Raw genomic sequence first — 13,107 nt, forward strand, 5'->3', positions numbered from 1 at the left:
TGTGTCGCCAGGGTGTCTAGATGATTACAACACAGAAGAGAAGGTCTTTAAACGTCTCATTTGGACGCCCCTCATCCTCACAGCACCGGTTAGAATACATCAGAACGTGGGCATTGCTTCGTCTTTTGACAGTACATGATGTTGTAAGCCAGTTAGGAGTGTCCTGTGAATCCAGCCAGGAGGCAGAGCCTCGGCCCTGGCTCCCCACTGGCTCAGCAGAGCGAGCAGCACTGCCCCCTCCACAGGGAGAAGGAAGAAGGCCTACGGAAGATAAAGTGTCCGTCCTCAAACAAAGCATGGCTAGTGCTTCTGGTCTCCGGAGCACTCCCATATCCTGTGGCTAAAGTTAGGCCTATTAGATAGGAATTTCATTTTTAATCCATGACTGGGCAGACAAGGAAAAAGAGGAGGCCCTGTTCATCCATCCCAGGAGAGAAAGCCAGAGGGAGGCGCTCATCTGTGCTTGTCATGAGTGGCAAAATGCATGGGACACTTACCAGTGACTTTGATGGCTTACAAAATGTTGCTAGAGCCACGAATCACCTTAACATTGAGATGTTTCTACAAAACAACAACAGGGACTCCCCTGGTAGCTGCCGATTGAAAGCTCGTATTACTAAGATAAGCAAAAAGTTCAATATGCTTGCCATAAATAGAATGTAACTATTAAGGTAAATAAATATTCCGAAACAGTGCTATTAAACTTTAGCTTGATGCTGTGGCCTGAGACTCTCTGTGCCCAGAGGGGAGGCAAGCTGGTAAATGTCAAAGCGAGCTGGCCTCCTGGAAGGATTCAGGATGGCAATGCGTTGAAGACGCGGTAACTTTGTATGGAGAGTGAGGGGCTGCTGCGCATAGCAGGTTCGGAGTTACCGTGAGGTGCCACGCGGAGAAGTCAGAGGTCATCTGGTCCAACTCCCTGAGCTTACAGTGAACACAACTTACCCCCAAGGCACCAACCACGTGGCCTAAGGGAGTTGCCGTCCAAGGCGGCTGGCATCCCAAGGAACGCTCCCCATCAGCCAAAGGAGGCATGGTGTCTGGCAACCCCACCTCGTCACTCCTTGTGGAGACTTAGGAACCCTGTTTTACAAACTCTCTCGGGCGGTCCCCCGGCAAGTGAGGCTCTGGCTAGGCATGGCTGTCACCTACTGGCTACACTCGCTTTCTCTCCTTCCTGATGCCCTCACTTCCTGCTGCCCTCACTTCTTCCACGCTCACCGGTTCTTCCAAGGGACCCTTCTAGGCAGATAGCTTGGTCCTCTGTCTTACCACGGGGCTTGCGTTACAGGGGTCCCAAATAAAGATACCAGGCATCCTAATTAGCTTTAATTGTTAGCTCAACACAGCCTGGAGTCATGGAGCGTGCCTCTGGGAGATTGTCTTGACTATTTCATTGATTAGGAGGGCCCAGTGCCCCGGTAGCAGTGCCATCCTGAGGCAGGCGGTCTTAATCTGTGTAGGAGAGCCAGCTAAGCATCAGCGGCGAGGGAGCCAACAGGAAGCTTTCCTTCACGACTGCAGTCACCATGTTTCTGCCTTGAATTCCTTCCCTGATTTCCCTCCATGACGGACTGTGACCTGGAAGTGTCAGCCCAATGAATCCTTCCTGCCTCTAAGTTTCTCTGGTTCAGAGCCCCTGGAGATCCTCTAAAGCCTGGGTCATCCCAGACACCTTCACAGCATGAAGTGGGTCTTAGGACCATAATTCCTTACACCGGAGACGGAGACAGGTATCGTTTGATCAGAAGTGTGTGTCTTCCAAAACAAACCAAGCAAAGACAGAGCAAACAACAAAGACCGGGCAGTTCACACAAGGCTGACAGTTTGCCTTTGAGGTCTTCCTCTCAGTCAGCATGGAAGAAAGCTGTAAGGAAAGTTACTGTGATAATCAGTGCCCTTCTCCCCAGAACAATGGGTTCACCCAGATGCGATGCTGCCCCCGTGTAATGCCAGCACTCAAGAGACTGAGCCCGCAGATTCACTTGTAAACCCCATCCCAGTCTGGACTCTGCACAGCAAGTGAGTAGGGGTGTGGGACTGGAGGGGAGCAGAGAGCTTACTCGCCCACAAGATCCTTGGAGGCAGCTGGGGCTTCAGGAACAGCCCCGGGCTGTGCCGAGGCAGAGGCCCCACCGTGGGCCCCTGTGCACCAACCTGGCCAGAGCTGGCTCCACAAGGGTCAGCAGTCTACAGCATGGCAGTGTCTCACGGAGAGTGCCGCTTGCCAGTCTGCAGAGAAGCAGGGAGAGCAATAGTGTGGCAGCCAGTTATCGCTCACGATGTCTGGAGGGCTGTCAGCTGTGATGCGGGCCACTGTCCTTTTGTCCCTGTGGCTGTAGGTGGAGGAAGGGCTTACCATGTCCATGAACTCCAGGAAGGATGGAAAAGGGCCTCTAAACACAAGGGTCATATAACGACTCAGGGCATTGTCTTCAGTGGCCCTGTCATGTCCTGGCAAGGCTTCATAAAAATCGAAAGTTGTGGCTTCAGAGAAGAGGGTTACTCCGTGCCTCACTTTCTAATCCTGGAGCTTTGCTCCGAAGTCCTCCCCAGTCCATTTCTCCCAAGGCCTAGAGTGTGTGCAAAACCAAAGTATGCTTATTCACTGCCTGACCCATTCTCTAGGAAATCGATGTTTTTCTAAGGTTAGGATTCCTTTTTGCATGGGAAGTCTCTGGAAGATGAACCCACATGCCCACAAAGTACCAATCACAAAGCTATAAGAGGTTAAATGCCAAGGCATCCTGGTGGCAAGGTACCGTTTTAAAATTTCAGGGCCCATAATATTCCTGAATTTTGATAACAGAAACCCAAGATGAGGGGCCAGGGAGATGGCTCAGTGGGTAAGGGTGCCTGCCACACAAGCCCAGTGACCCTCACGAAAAGCCAGATGTGGCGCACACCTGCATTTCCAGCTCCCCTGCGGGAAGATGCGAGGCAGAGGCAGAAGGATCTGTTGGAAGCTCCTGGGACAGCTAACCTGGACTGTGCATCCCAGTGTTTAAAGAGCAAGAGAGACACTGCTTCAAAAACAAGGAGGAGGAGAGGACCAGCTCCAACCAAGTTGTCCTCTGACTTCTGCATGTGTCCCGTGGCATGTACATACTTGAACTCCCATACATATACACATACATAAAATAAAAAACCAAACTCACTACCCCAACTAGCATCGTAGAGCCCTCATCCAGTAACTGATGGAACCAGAAGCAGAGATCCACAACCAAGAAGCAGGCCGAGCTCCGGGAATCCAGGTGAAGAGAGGGAGGAGAGGTTACATGAGCAAGGGAGGTCAGGATCGTGATGGAGAAGTCTACAGAGACAGCTGAACCAAGCTCGTGGAAACTCATGGACTCAGACCTACAGCTGTGGAGAATCCGGGAGACCGAACTAGGCCCTCCATATGTGGCAGACAGTTGTGCAGCTTAGACTATCAGAGGGGTCCCTGGCAGTAGGACCACAATACAAACCTGACACATGAGCTAGCTTGTTGGAGCCCATTCCTTAGAGTGAGATGCCATGATCAGAGGCAGTAGGACCACGATAGAACCCTGGTACATGAGCCAGCTTGTTGGAGCCCATCCCTATGGTGGGATACCATCCTCAGTCTTAATGCATGGGAGAGGGGCCAGGCCCTGTCCCAACCGAATGAGCCAGACTAGGTTGACTCCATCATGGGAGCCCTTACCCGTAAGGAGGAGCAGACTGGGAGTGGGCTGGGGAGAAGGTGGGGGTGGGGTGGAAGGAAGGGTGGGAAAAAGAACCGTGGTTAGAATGTAAAATGAAGTAAAAAAAATGTAAAAAAAAATTCACAAAAGGAAACTCAAGATAAACAAGAGGCACAAGTAAAACAGATTTCACTATTATAATTCACCCATTAACAAATACTTTATCGAGCACGTGCTGTGTGCTGGGCAGTGTGCACAGCACTGTGAAGGCGTCAGTTAAGTGCTTTCAGCAAGAATGTGTAACCAGGGGACTCCAGCGCATGTCACAGCTGGCACCCTTTCTCAGACTTGTCTGTCCCTCCTTCATCGGCTAGCTCCAGTGCATCACAGAGCAAAGGCCGTGCCTAGTGGCCGTAATCCTCAGCTGTTTTCTGACCTATGGAAATCTCAAGTGTGGCCGTATGGTTCACACCAGTACATCCTGTTATTCGGGAGGCCAAATGGTCTGTAAAGAAACCAACGCCAGCTTCTTAGGCTGGGAGTTACAGCACGGTTGATGGCGCCTAGTGTGTCGGCAAGGATACTTGTTTGCTTATTAGTGTTAGGAATCAAACCAGGGCCTCAGGCACGCTCTGTCGTGAGCCACACCTCAGCCCCATACTTTCTGTCTATCTGTGTCCTCATCTCCGAGGCAGCTTAGAAAGCGCTGCCCATTCCCATGGCATTCCTCATCGCCGCTTTGTGGGGCTGTTGCCCCAAGGAATCCAGGTTTCAGACACCATTGGTGGTCGGAAGCTGTGTCCCTGGGGCTGGGCTGAAGACATGCCTGTTGGCAATTCATCAATCAACAGGCAACCATGGTGGGCAAAGTGTCACCAGCCCCGGAGGGGCACAGCATTTTTAAATAGCTCAGGACAGACCCAAGGACTCTCATTGTCCACTCAGCGACCCGGGCTACTGTGGATAATCATGTCTGGGGCTGAGTTATGGAGTTGGATAGTCTGCCATTGACTATAGGAGGTGCTTCTCTAGAAATTAAGACATCTCCTAGACTCCTCTCTCTCTCTCTCTGTCTGTCTGAATTAATGTTTATTAATACAATTTCAGATGACTCTATCAGTGGAGGATTAGAGGTTTCTGTCTCTTCTTTATTTATGGGGTGGGCTCGCTGTGTGCACCATGGCGTGTGTGGAGATCAGAGGACAACTTGTGAGAGTGAGTTCTCTCCTTCTACTATGTGGGTCCCTGGGGTGGAAGTCAGGTCCTTAGGTTCTATGGAAAGGGAGCCATCTTCCTGGCTTTTTAGTGAATAATTTAAAAAAGAGTTTTACAACGTGTTTTAGAACCAAGAGACTGGAGAGAGGTTGAGGCTGCAGTGTCTTGCATGGAGGGCTTGCCCGCTACATATTGCTGAGGCAAAAAAAAACAGATAAACAGTCTGGAGAGCGCCGGTGGTAACAGTGTTACCTAATCTAATCCCCGGCACCTGTGAGCCAGTGGAAACAAACTAATCAGCATAATTTAGAAGGTCTGGGAAGAAGTCCTGGCAAACTCAATTTTGTGCTTCTTGTCACAGCTCATTGTTGAAAATCTTGGTGGATACAAACCCTTCCTCCTACCTTAGACCCGGACCTGGACAGGGACAGATCTGGGACATGGTGTCTATATTTTCTGGAGCTTTCAACATTTTTGATATTTTTCTCCTTGATTTCTAGCCTGGTGCCTTCACATACTATTACTGCTGCCAGTGGTCTTAACTGCTGATAGTAGATAATATCTGTCAGTTCTAGAAAATCTTTGCTGTGGTTACAGACGAGAGGCAGGCATAGACAGGTGGCACGAATGATTTCCCGAGGCTCCATGGCAGATAAGTGGGGAAATAAGAAGCAAATGCCTCATTTCTGCCTGCATGGCCTGCCGGGCACCTCTACGCTGACATCAGTGCTGTCTGGGCACAGCCACATACCGAGTGAGTTAGGGTGTATGGATGGACCAGTAGCCCAGAGGGCACCGTGTGAGCATCAGGTAAGAGTCTGGGCAGGGAGGGACTTGAGTTCTAGGAGGACAGAAAAGGGAGGGTGTCTGAAAATCGGGAAGAAAGAAAAAATAGTCCCATGTTAAATGGGTTAGGGTCTTCCCTCGATCCTCTTACCTCTGGGTCAACACACAATGAGGGGTGTTTTTATGCTCAAACACGAGTTGGTGAAGTCAAGCTCCAGCTGAGGGCAAGCCCACAGAACGCTTTTGCTGATCTCTCCTGAAAGAAGTCCCAGATGAGAGAGAGACAGCATCAAAGCCTGCCTAACCACCAAAGCTGTTTGCCATCGAGAACACAGAGCAACAAAACTGCCTGGAGCCCTGGTTCAGACTGAGTAATTATGAACGACTAATCAGGCACCGTTTGCTGTCAAGTCAGGGGCTGTGTCCTCTCCGTCAGTCAGTGGGCTTTTACTGTGTGGCCATCTTATTTAATAGAAATTAAATTTAATCCGTGATTAAATAACAGGGCTGCTCTGATGCTAATGAACTTAACCCCAGCCATTTAAAGTGAAGTCAGAGTCACCATTTGCTCCGAGAAAGGAGTGGAAAGGACCAGGCGCCAACACAGCTAAAGCTGCCCAAGAGGCCTTGTGATCAACGCCACGGAGTCTGGGCAGTTAGGAGAGTTAGGTGGCAGGCCGGGACTCTGTGTCTATCACGCCGAAGGCCTCCTCACTGACACACCCACGTGAGTGCCTCCCAAAGTCAAGTGGCCACAGAGTAATGATCCCAGCCGAGACAGGGACGATAAACCCCAGCAATGACCTCATGACTGTTTTCTAGATCTCTTACCATACACCTAATATTTTATACCGTTAATGCTTTTTTTGTTGTTGTTTTTTGAGACAGGGTTTCTCTGTGGCTTTGGAGGCTGTCCTGGAACTCACTCTGTAGACCAGGCTGGCCTTGAACTCACAGAGATCCGCCTGCCTCTGCCTCCCGAGTGCTGGGATTAAAGGCGTGCGCCACCAACGCCCGGCCCCGTTAATGCTTTTTTGTTTGGTTTGGTTTGATGATTTTTTGTTTGTTTTTGAGACAGGGTTTCTCTGTGTAGCATCCCTGGCTATCTAGGAACTCGCTCTGTAGACCAGGCTGGCCTCAAACTCACAGGGATCCTCCTCCTGCCTCTGCCTCCAAAGTGCTGGGATTAAAGCCCACCCATTAATTCTTAAGATATCCCTGTGATGGGAAAACTAAAGCTGATAGACATTGGTATATCCCGCATACCTGGGACCTTCCTGACGAAGTAGTACATCTCAATTAATTTTAGTTGAGTAAATGAAGAAATAAAACAAGTTGTTCAGAGTCGCACCAAGTAGCAAGTGGCAGAGCAGGATTTTTATACTCCAGTTTGTCGCATGTCTTCTCTTAATTTCCTTGAGGTATGCAAGATAAATTTCTGTGGACATGTTAATACTGTTTACTAAGTCTTCTTAAATTTACATTTATTTATGGTGTGTGTGTGTGTGTGTGTGTGTGTGTGTGTGTGTGTGTGGATGGGTGTGCATGTGCCGCAGTGCACCTCTGGAGGTCAGAGGACAACTTGTCAGAGTCACATCACTCCTTCCACTATGTGGGTCCCAGAAATTGAACTCAGGTCTTGAGGGTTGGCCATAAGCACTTTTACCCACCCAAAATACAATTCATACACAAACTTACTTGAGATAGACTTTCTACTCTTGGCTGCTGTGTAGACCAAGCTGGCCTTGAACTTGCTGTTTGCTGTGTAGACCAGGCTGGCCTTGAACATGGTGTGCGTTATTTAGATGAGGCTGCCCTTGAACTTACTGAATGCGGTGTAGACCAGCTTGGCCCCGCACTTGCTCTATCCTCCTCCTGCTTTTGCGTCCTAACTGCTAAGGTTACATGCATGGGTACCCATGTGTGGCTCGTGTTAAGTAAGTATGCAGACACATTTTTAAAGCCATTTTCAGATAGTAACCTAAAGGGAAACACTTCCTAGCAGACAGGACAAAGAGAAGGAATCAGCACTATGTGGTAGGAAGACAACTGGTTGGTCCAAAGGAAAATCCACTTCCTGTTCTGCACGCAGTAAAGCCCTGACTTCGGCAATTTCCAGCACCCCAGTCTTTGAAATGAACACCACAGTGTTTATAAAGTAGGGGACACGCCACTGGCTCCTAGTAGGTGCCTGGCTCTAGTGTTTCCCTTCTCTTCTGGCTTGAAGATGCCTGGTGAGTCTCCTTGGCGGTTAAGGCTCACACCCTCATAGCAGTTCAAGATTTGGGACAGGGGAGGTTAATGTATTCAGGCCTGGAACCACTATGGGCTCTCTGAGAATACCCTAGTAGTCAGTTGGACCGGTGCTTATTCATAAACAGCCTTCCACAGAACAACAGGAAAACAGGTTGTCCTTGGACCATTTGCCAAAGGAGTTTAGGGGTCTGCCTTGGGCTATCCGAAGGTGGCCAAGCCTAAGAGGAGGTGTCCCTGCAGCAGCCCGAGGGACAGCAATTATAAGACAGGCCCAGGAGAGGAAGGGCAAGGACGATGGCAGAGGCTGGGCGAGTCCCCAGCATAGACTGCCAGGCCTGTCCAGGGTTACTCATCCCTCCGTGACACCTTACAGCTAAATGTGCAAAGGTCCTGCTCTGTGGCGTGTCACACAGGCAGGGGCCTCATGGTGTTTTGCTGTTTGAAGAAGAAGGTTTGGCGGGACCCAAAGCTAGAACCTATCTACCACCTGTGGGCTGCAAGCACTGAGATACTCCGCAGGGTCATTGCCCCTGCGGCTTCTTCTGTCACTGTTTTAACTTTCACACCCCCGTTGGGAACACTGGTGTGCCCTCCGTGGCCACGTATGGTTGCAATCCGCTGTTTTCCGTCCCCGTGAAGCCACTGGCAAGGCTTGGAGGGACAGGGACCTCATCTTCCTCTTGGAGGGACAGGGACCTCATCTTCCTCTTGTCACGGCTGGCTGTGACATTCGCTGAGCTCACCTTAGAGCCTTCTTCCCGCAGGAGGCACGGAGCTCACCAAAGTCCCACTGGGACCGAGGTCTGCACTTCCTGTGCTTCGAAAATTTTAAGGGAAAGCTATGCCCCTTGTGGTAAGGACAATGCTGCCTTTTTATCTGAACAGTAAGAAGCTTGAGGTTGAAGGACCCCAGCCTTCAGCGGCCTTGGTGTTGGGGTTTTGATTTGGTTTGGGCTGGGTGGTTACCGGGAGGGGCGAGGTGTCACCTCAAGAGTACAGGTCTTCTTCACCCATCCCTTTTGTCTTGTTCGTTGAGTCACCATCCAGAAATTATTCGCCAATCTGCTCAGCCCAGGGTGCTGGGGAGGAGCCCATAGAGTTGTGCGCTGGATTTGGAAGCAGATGCCCAGTTACTGGGCCTCCCCCAGCGGCTTTCTTATAGTGGAAAGGGAAGTGGGTAGTGCCTTCGCTTCAGTGTACTTGACAGAAGTTAACAGGGTGGGAACTTGGTTCCTCACAGTGGCTGGAAATCCATCCCGAGCAAGTGCGTAGACATACGGAACGCGCAACAGCCTTCTTGCCCAGACGCTCCCCTGCCTAGCTTGTCTGTGGCTCATGACCTACGCAAGTAAAGTGTCTGTGACCCCAAAGCAGGCAGTGACAGCAGTGACAGTGCCTGGAACCCGAAAGGACCACAGAAAGAGCTTAGGACGGACAACGTCCCAGGTTCCCCAAGTTGTAACACGATTAATAAAAACCCAGAGACAGACAGATCAGAGAAGCAAAATAGCCAAGCCCTGGAGATGGCTCACCTCTGCCAAGGCTCAGACCGAAGGGGCAATTGTGTCCTCTGATTGCACCTCCAGACTGCACTGCTGCTCTCTGCCAGGCCTCTGACTGCAACCCCAGAATGCTGTGCTCTCCTCAACATGGCTGGAGATTAGTTCTCACACGAGAACCCGTGTTTCTTCCTTTTATACTTCTCAAATCCTGGGATTAAAGGCGCGAGGTCCCAAGTGCTGCGATGACCTCTGTGTGAGCTGTTTCTCTTTTAGCCTAGATCACTTTCATGTAGTCAGTGTCGCCTGGAACGCACAGAGATCCACCTTACCTCTGTCTCCTGAGTCCTGGGATTAAAGGTGTGTGCCACCACCGCCTAGCTTCTATAGTTAACCAGTGTGGCTGGCTTTGCATTCTGACACTTCAGGCAAGCTTTATTAAATCATGAATGTCACCACACCAAGTAGTCACCAAGGTGTCTCTGCAGTCCTCACCTGCTGCACACTGTGTACTTCCTCTGCAGGCCGTATGTGCCGTCCCAGGCCTGGTTGCGGGATGGCGTGGGAGATGGGAACTGCTTAGCACGACCTGGGTTGGATCTGTGGCCTCTCTTGAGCACCTATCACCAGCTTGCAGAATAGAGAGCTCCCTAGTTCCCTCCCGCCTCACAGTGTAGCTGGAAGGCTCAAATGAGATCCTACAAATAAGTCCGTCTGAGAGGCACGAAGTACATATTTGCCAGGCTGAAGTGTCACCTTTGTTCTAGGTCTCACTAGATGGTTACAGGAGCTGTTTCTCAGCTTACTTGTCAGTAGCTCCGTGGCTTGGCTCTGGCTGGTGATGTCTTCCGTGAATTGTTCTGTAGAGCATGAACGCGATGAGCCCAGCTTCCTGGTACGCGAGAAACTCCTGTTGCCTGTTGGGTTTGTGGTGCATGTGTGCAGCCGCTCCAGGACACGCCTTCATGACCAGCTAGAGCGGCTGCCCATGTGGCCCTTCCTCTCCTTCCACCTGGGTCTTCTCTGGAGGTGGAGGCTGGTGAAGAGAACAAGCCCCAAGGCTACAGAAATCAAGCGGCACCCTACGAGGCTCTGTGTAAGCAGTGGGACCTGAGTTCCATCCTTAGCACCCAGCTCCGAGCTGTGGAGACAGAAGGGTTCCTACCTAGGGCTTGCTGGCTTGTGAGTCTAGCCAATCAGCAAGTTCCAGGTTCATGAGAGCATCTGTCTCAACCAACCAACAAACAAACAGCGAAAGGTCTGCAGAGATGTTCAGTTGTTATGATCATATACTGCTCTTGCAGAGGCCCCAAGTTCAAGTCCCAGGTCCCACGCCAGGTGCCCCACATCCTCCTAGGACCTCAGCTCCAGGGAGACCCAGTGACTCTGGCCACTGTGGTACCTGCACTCACGAGCATATTTAAAATATTTAAATAGGGCTGGAGAGATGGCTCAGCGGTTAAGAGCACTGACTGCTCTTCCAGAGGTCCTGAGTTCAATTCCCAGCAACCACATGGTGGCTCACAACCATCCGTAATGAGATCTGAAGCCCTCTCCTGGCGTGCAGACATATGTAGAGGCAGGATGTTGTATTCATAATAAATAAATAAAATCTTTAAAATATTTAAATAATCCCATAATTAAAACTATTAAACTTTTAAGGTTGAAGATGATTGAAGAAGGGCTGGAGGGATGGCTCAGAGGTTAAGAGCACTGGCTGCTCTTCCAGAGGTCCTGAGTTAAATTCCCAGCACCCACATGGTGGCTCACAACCATCTGTAGTGAGATCTGGTGCCCTCTTCTGGCCTGCAGGCATACATGCAGACGGGACACTATACATAATACATGCATCTTTAAGAATAAGAAGAAAAAAAGAAAACGATTGAAGGAGACACCCAACATCTGCCCTCCACACACGTGTGCATGCACATAGGTGCATGCACACATAGTCAGACACTGGAGATCAGGAAGATGACCCAGTATGTGATCTCTGCCTTACTAGATCACAGTGGCCACCACAGTGTGAAGTAAATCCTCTTACCCTCTTTTCACTCCCAGTGAGTAGTCCGGGGGTATGCCTTGCCCATGCCGGTTTCCAGCACCCAGAGCAGCTGTTGGTACAGATGTGCTCAGTGACCACGAAGTGGTGAGCGATGGCTAAATGACGCTTTGTGGAGCTTTTGCTTCTGACTTAGAATTCAAGCTTCCGACATCTTGGATGTGCTGGTGCTTGCAATCACCACACTTGGGAGCCCAGAGATATCTTGGTGTACGTAGTGAATCGTTGGCCAGCCAGAGTCACATAGTGAGACCCTATCTTTAAAAACATCTAAAACAAACAAACAAACAAACAAAAAAACCCTTCTGACCTGTTTGTTGCCAGCAGCGGCTAGGCATCATCCTGTGTGATAAGAACTGACAAGAAAGCTTTATCTCAAAATCCATGCAGCTTTTATCTTGTAATATGTGTGGGTTCCTTTTTTAACTAAAAATGATTTTATGTGTGTAGATGTTTTGCCTGCATGTATGTCTGTACGGCACACATGTGCCTAGTGCATGCCAAGGCCGGAGGTATTGGATTCCCTGGGACTGAAGTTATGGACTGTTGTAAGCCATGTGGGTGCTAGGAATTGAACCAGCCAATGCTCTTAGCTGCCGAGACTTCTCTCCCAGCCCCGTGACTTGCTTTTCTTCTCTCTCTCTCTCTCTCTCTCTCTCTCTCTCTCTCTCTCTCTCTCTCTCTCTCTCTCTCCCACACACACACACACTTTCTTTCTTTTCATTTGTATGTTTGAGACAGAGTCCCACTGTGTAGCTCTGGCTGTCTTGGAACCCACTCTGTAGACCAGGCTGGCTTTGAACTCATAGAGATCCACCTGCCTCTGCCTCTCAAGTGCCTCACCCTGTGGGTTTTTAAAAGATCATCCTTAGTTGAAGTAACTGACTTCGGCATCACGGAAAGGACCACTTGCAGGACATCTGAGGGTCAGACTAGACTCTTGAAGCCTTTGGAAATGTCTGTCAGAGCCGGGCTGGTGGCTGAGGGTTGGAGGCTGGGTTCCAGGGTTCATGGAGGGGAGAGGAGCTCTCATCTGCTGTCCTCCTCTAGAGAGGACTGTGTACCGCTCGACAAAATACTTGAGCCCTAGGAATACAATTTGTAGCGTCACAGAATATGTGACCTGACAATACCAGGTGATGTCATACAGCTCTGCCGCTTATACCCTGGGCACGCACTGGGCCTGCCACTTGTTCCAGACACCACACCCCTCATCTGTGGTGCCCACGGTGGGCGGGCCTGGTGAGTGGTGTTTTTGTCTTCCTAGACAGTGTCAGGAACTTGAGCTTCCTTCCGCCCACCCAGGCCCCACCCCGACCCCACCCCGACCCCAGGTGCAGTACCACAGCATCACAGGGCAGGGAAAGCTAAGCTCAGGGAGGGCCTGGGTTCCCCTAAGCAGCAGGGCCTCCCTGCAGTGCTTGTTCACTGCTCACCTACCTCGTGTGGCTGGTGGATACTCATCTGCCTGCTCGCCCCGCCGTGCAGTCTTTAGGACAGTGTTCCACACAGAAGATTCCATCAGACATTCCCGGTGGTGGGTAAGATGTAGGCAGTGTGGCGAAGGGTTTTACCTCTGGAAGTAGAATCCTTAATTTCGAGTATTATAGCATAGCGTGGAACT

The 13,107-nt window shown here is 50.4% G+C and overlaps 1 protein-coding gene across 6 annotated transcripts in view; it reads left to right on the top strand.

The window, feature by feature from the left end:
- The window catches only part of Arhgef3 (Rho guanine nucleotide exchange factor 3), a 273,494-nt gene that overhangs the window by 124,614 nt on the left and 135,773 nt on the right, over nt 1–13,107 (top strand). The window contains exon 1 of one of the 6 annotated variants that reach the window (XM_021231585.2): nt 5,565–5,693. The exons of the other annotated variants lie outside the window; for them this stretch is intronic. Coding sequence (XP_021087244.1) covers nt 5,652–5,693 — 42 coding nt within the window. The 5' untranslated portion in view covers nt 5,565–5,651. Of the gene's footprint in view, nt 1–5,564; nt 5,694–13,107 lie in introns of those variants that run through there. 6 annotated transcript variants of the gene reach the window in all.

This window comes from Mesocricetus auratus, unplaced genomic scaffold, assembly GCF_017639785.1.
Source record: "Mesocricetus auratus isolate SY011 unplaced genomic scaffold, BCM_Maur_2.0 Super-Scaffold_100006, whole genome shotgun sequence".
In the NCBI taxonomy this organism is placed as follows: Eukaryota; Metazoa; Chordata; class Mammalia; order Rodentia; family Cricetidae; genus Mesocricetus; species Mesocricetus auratus.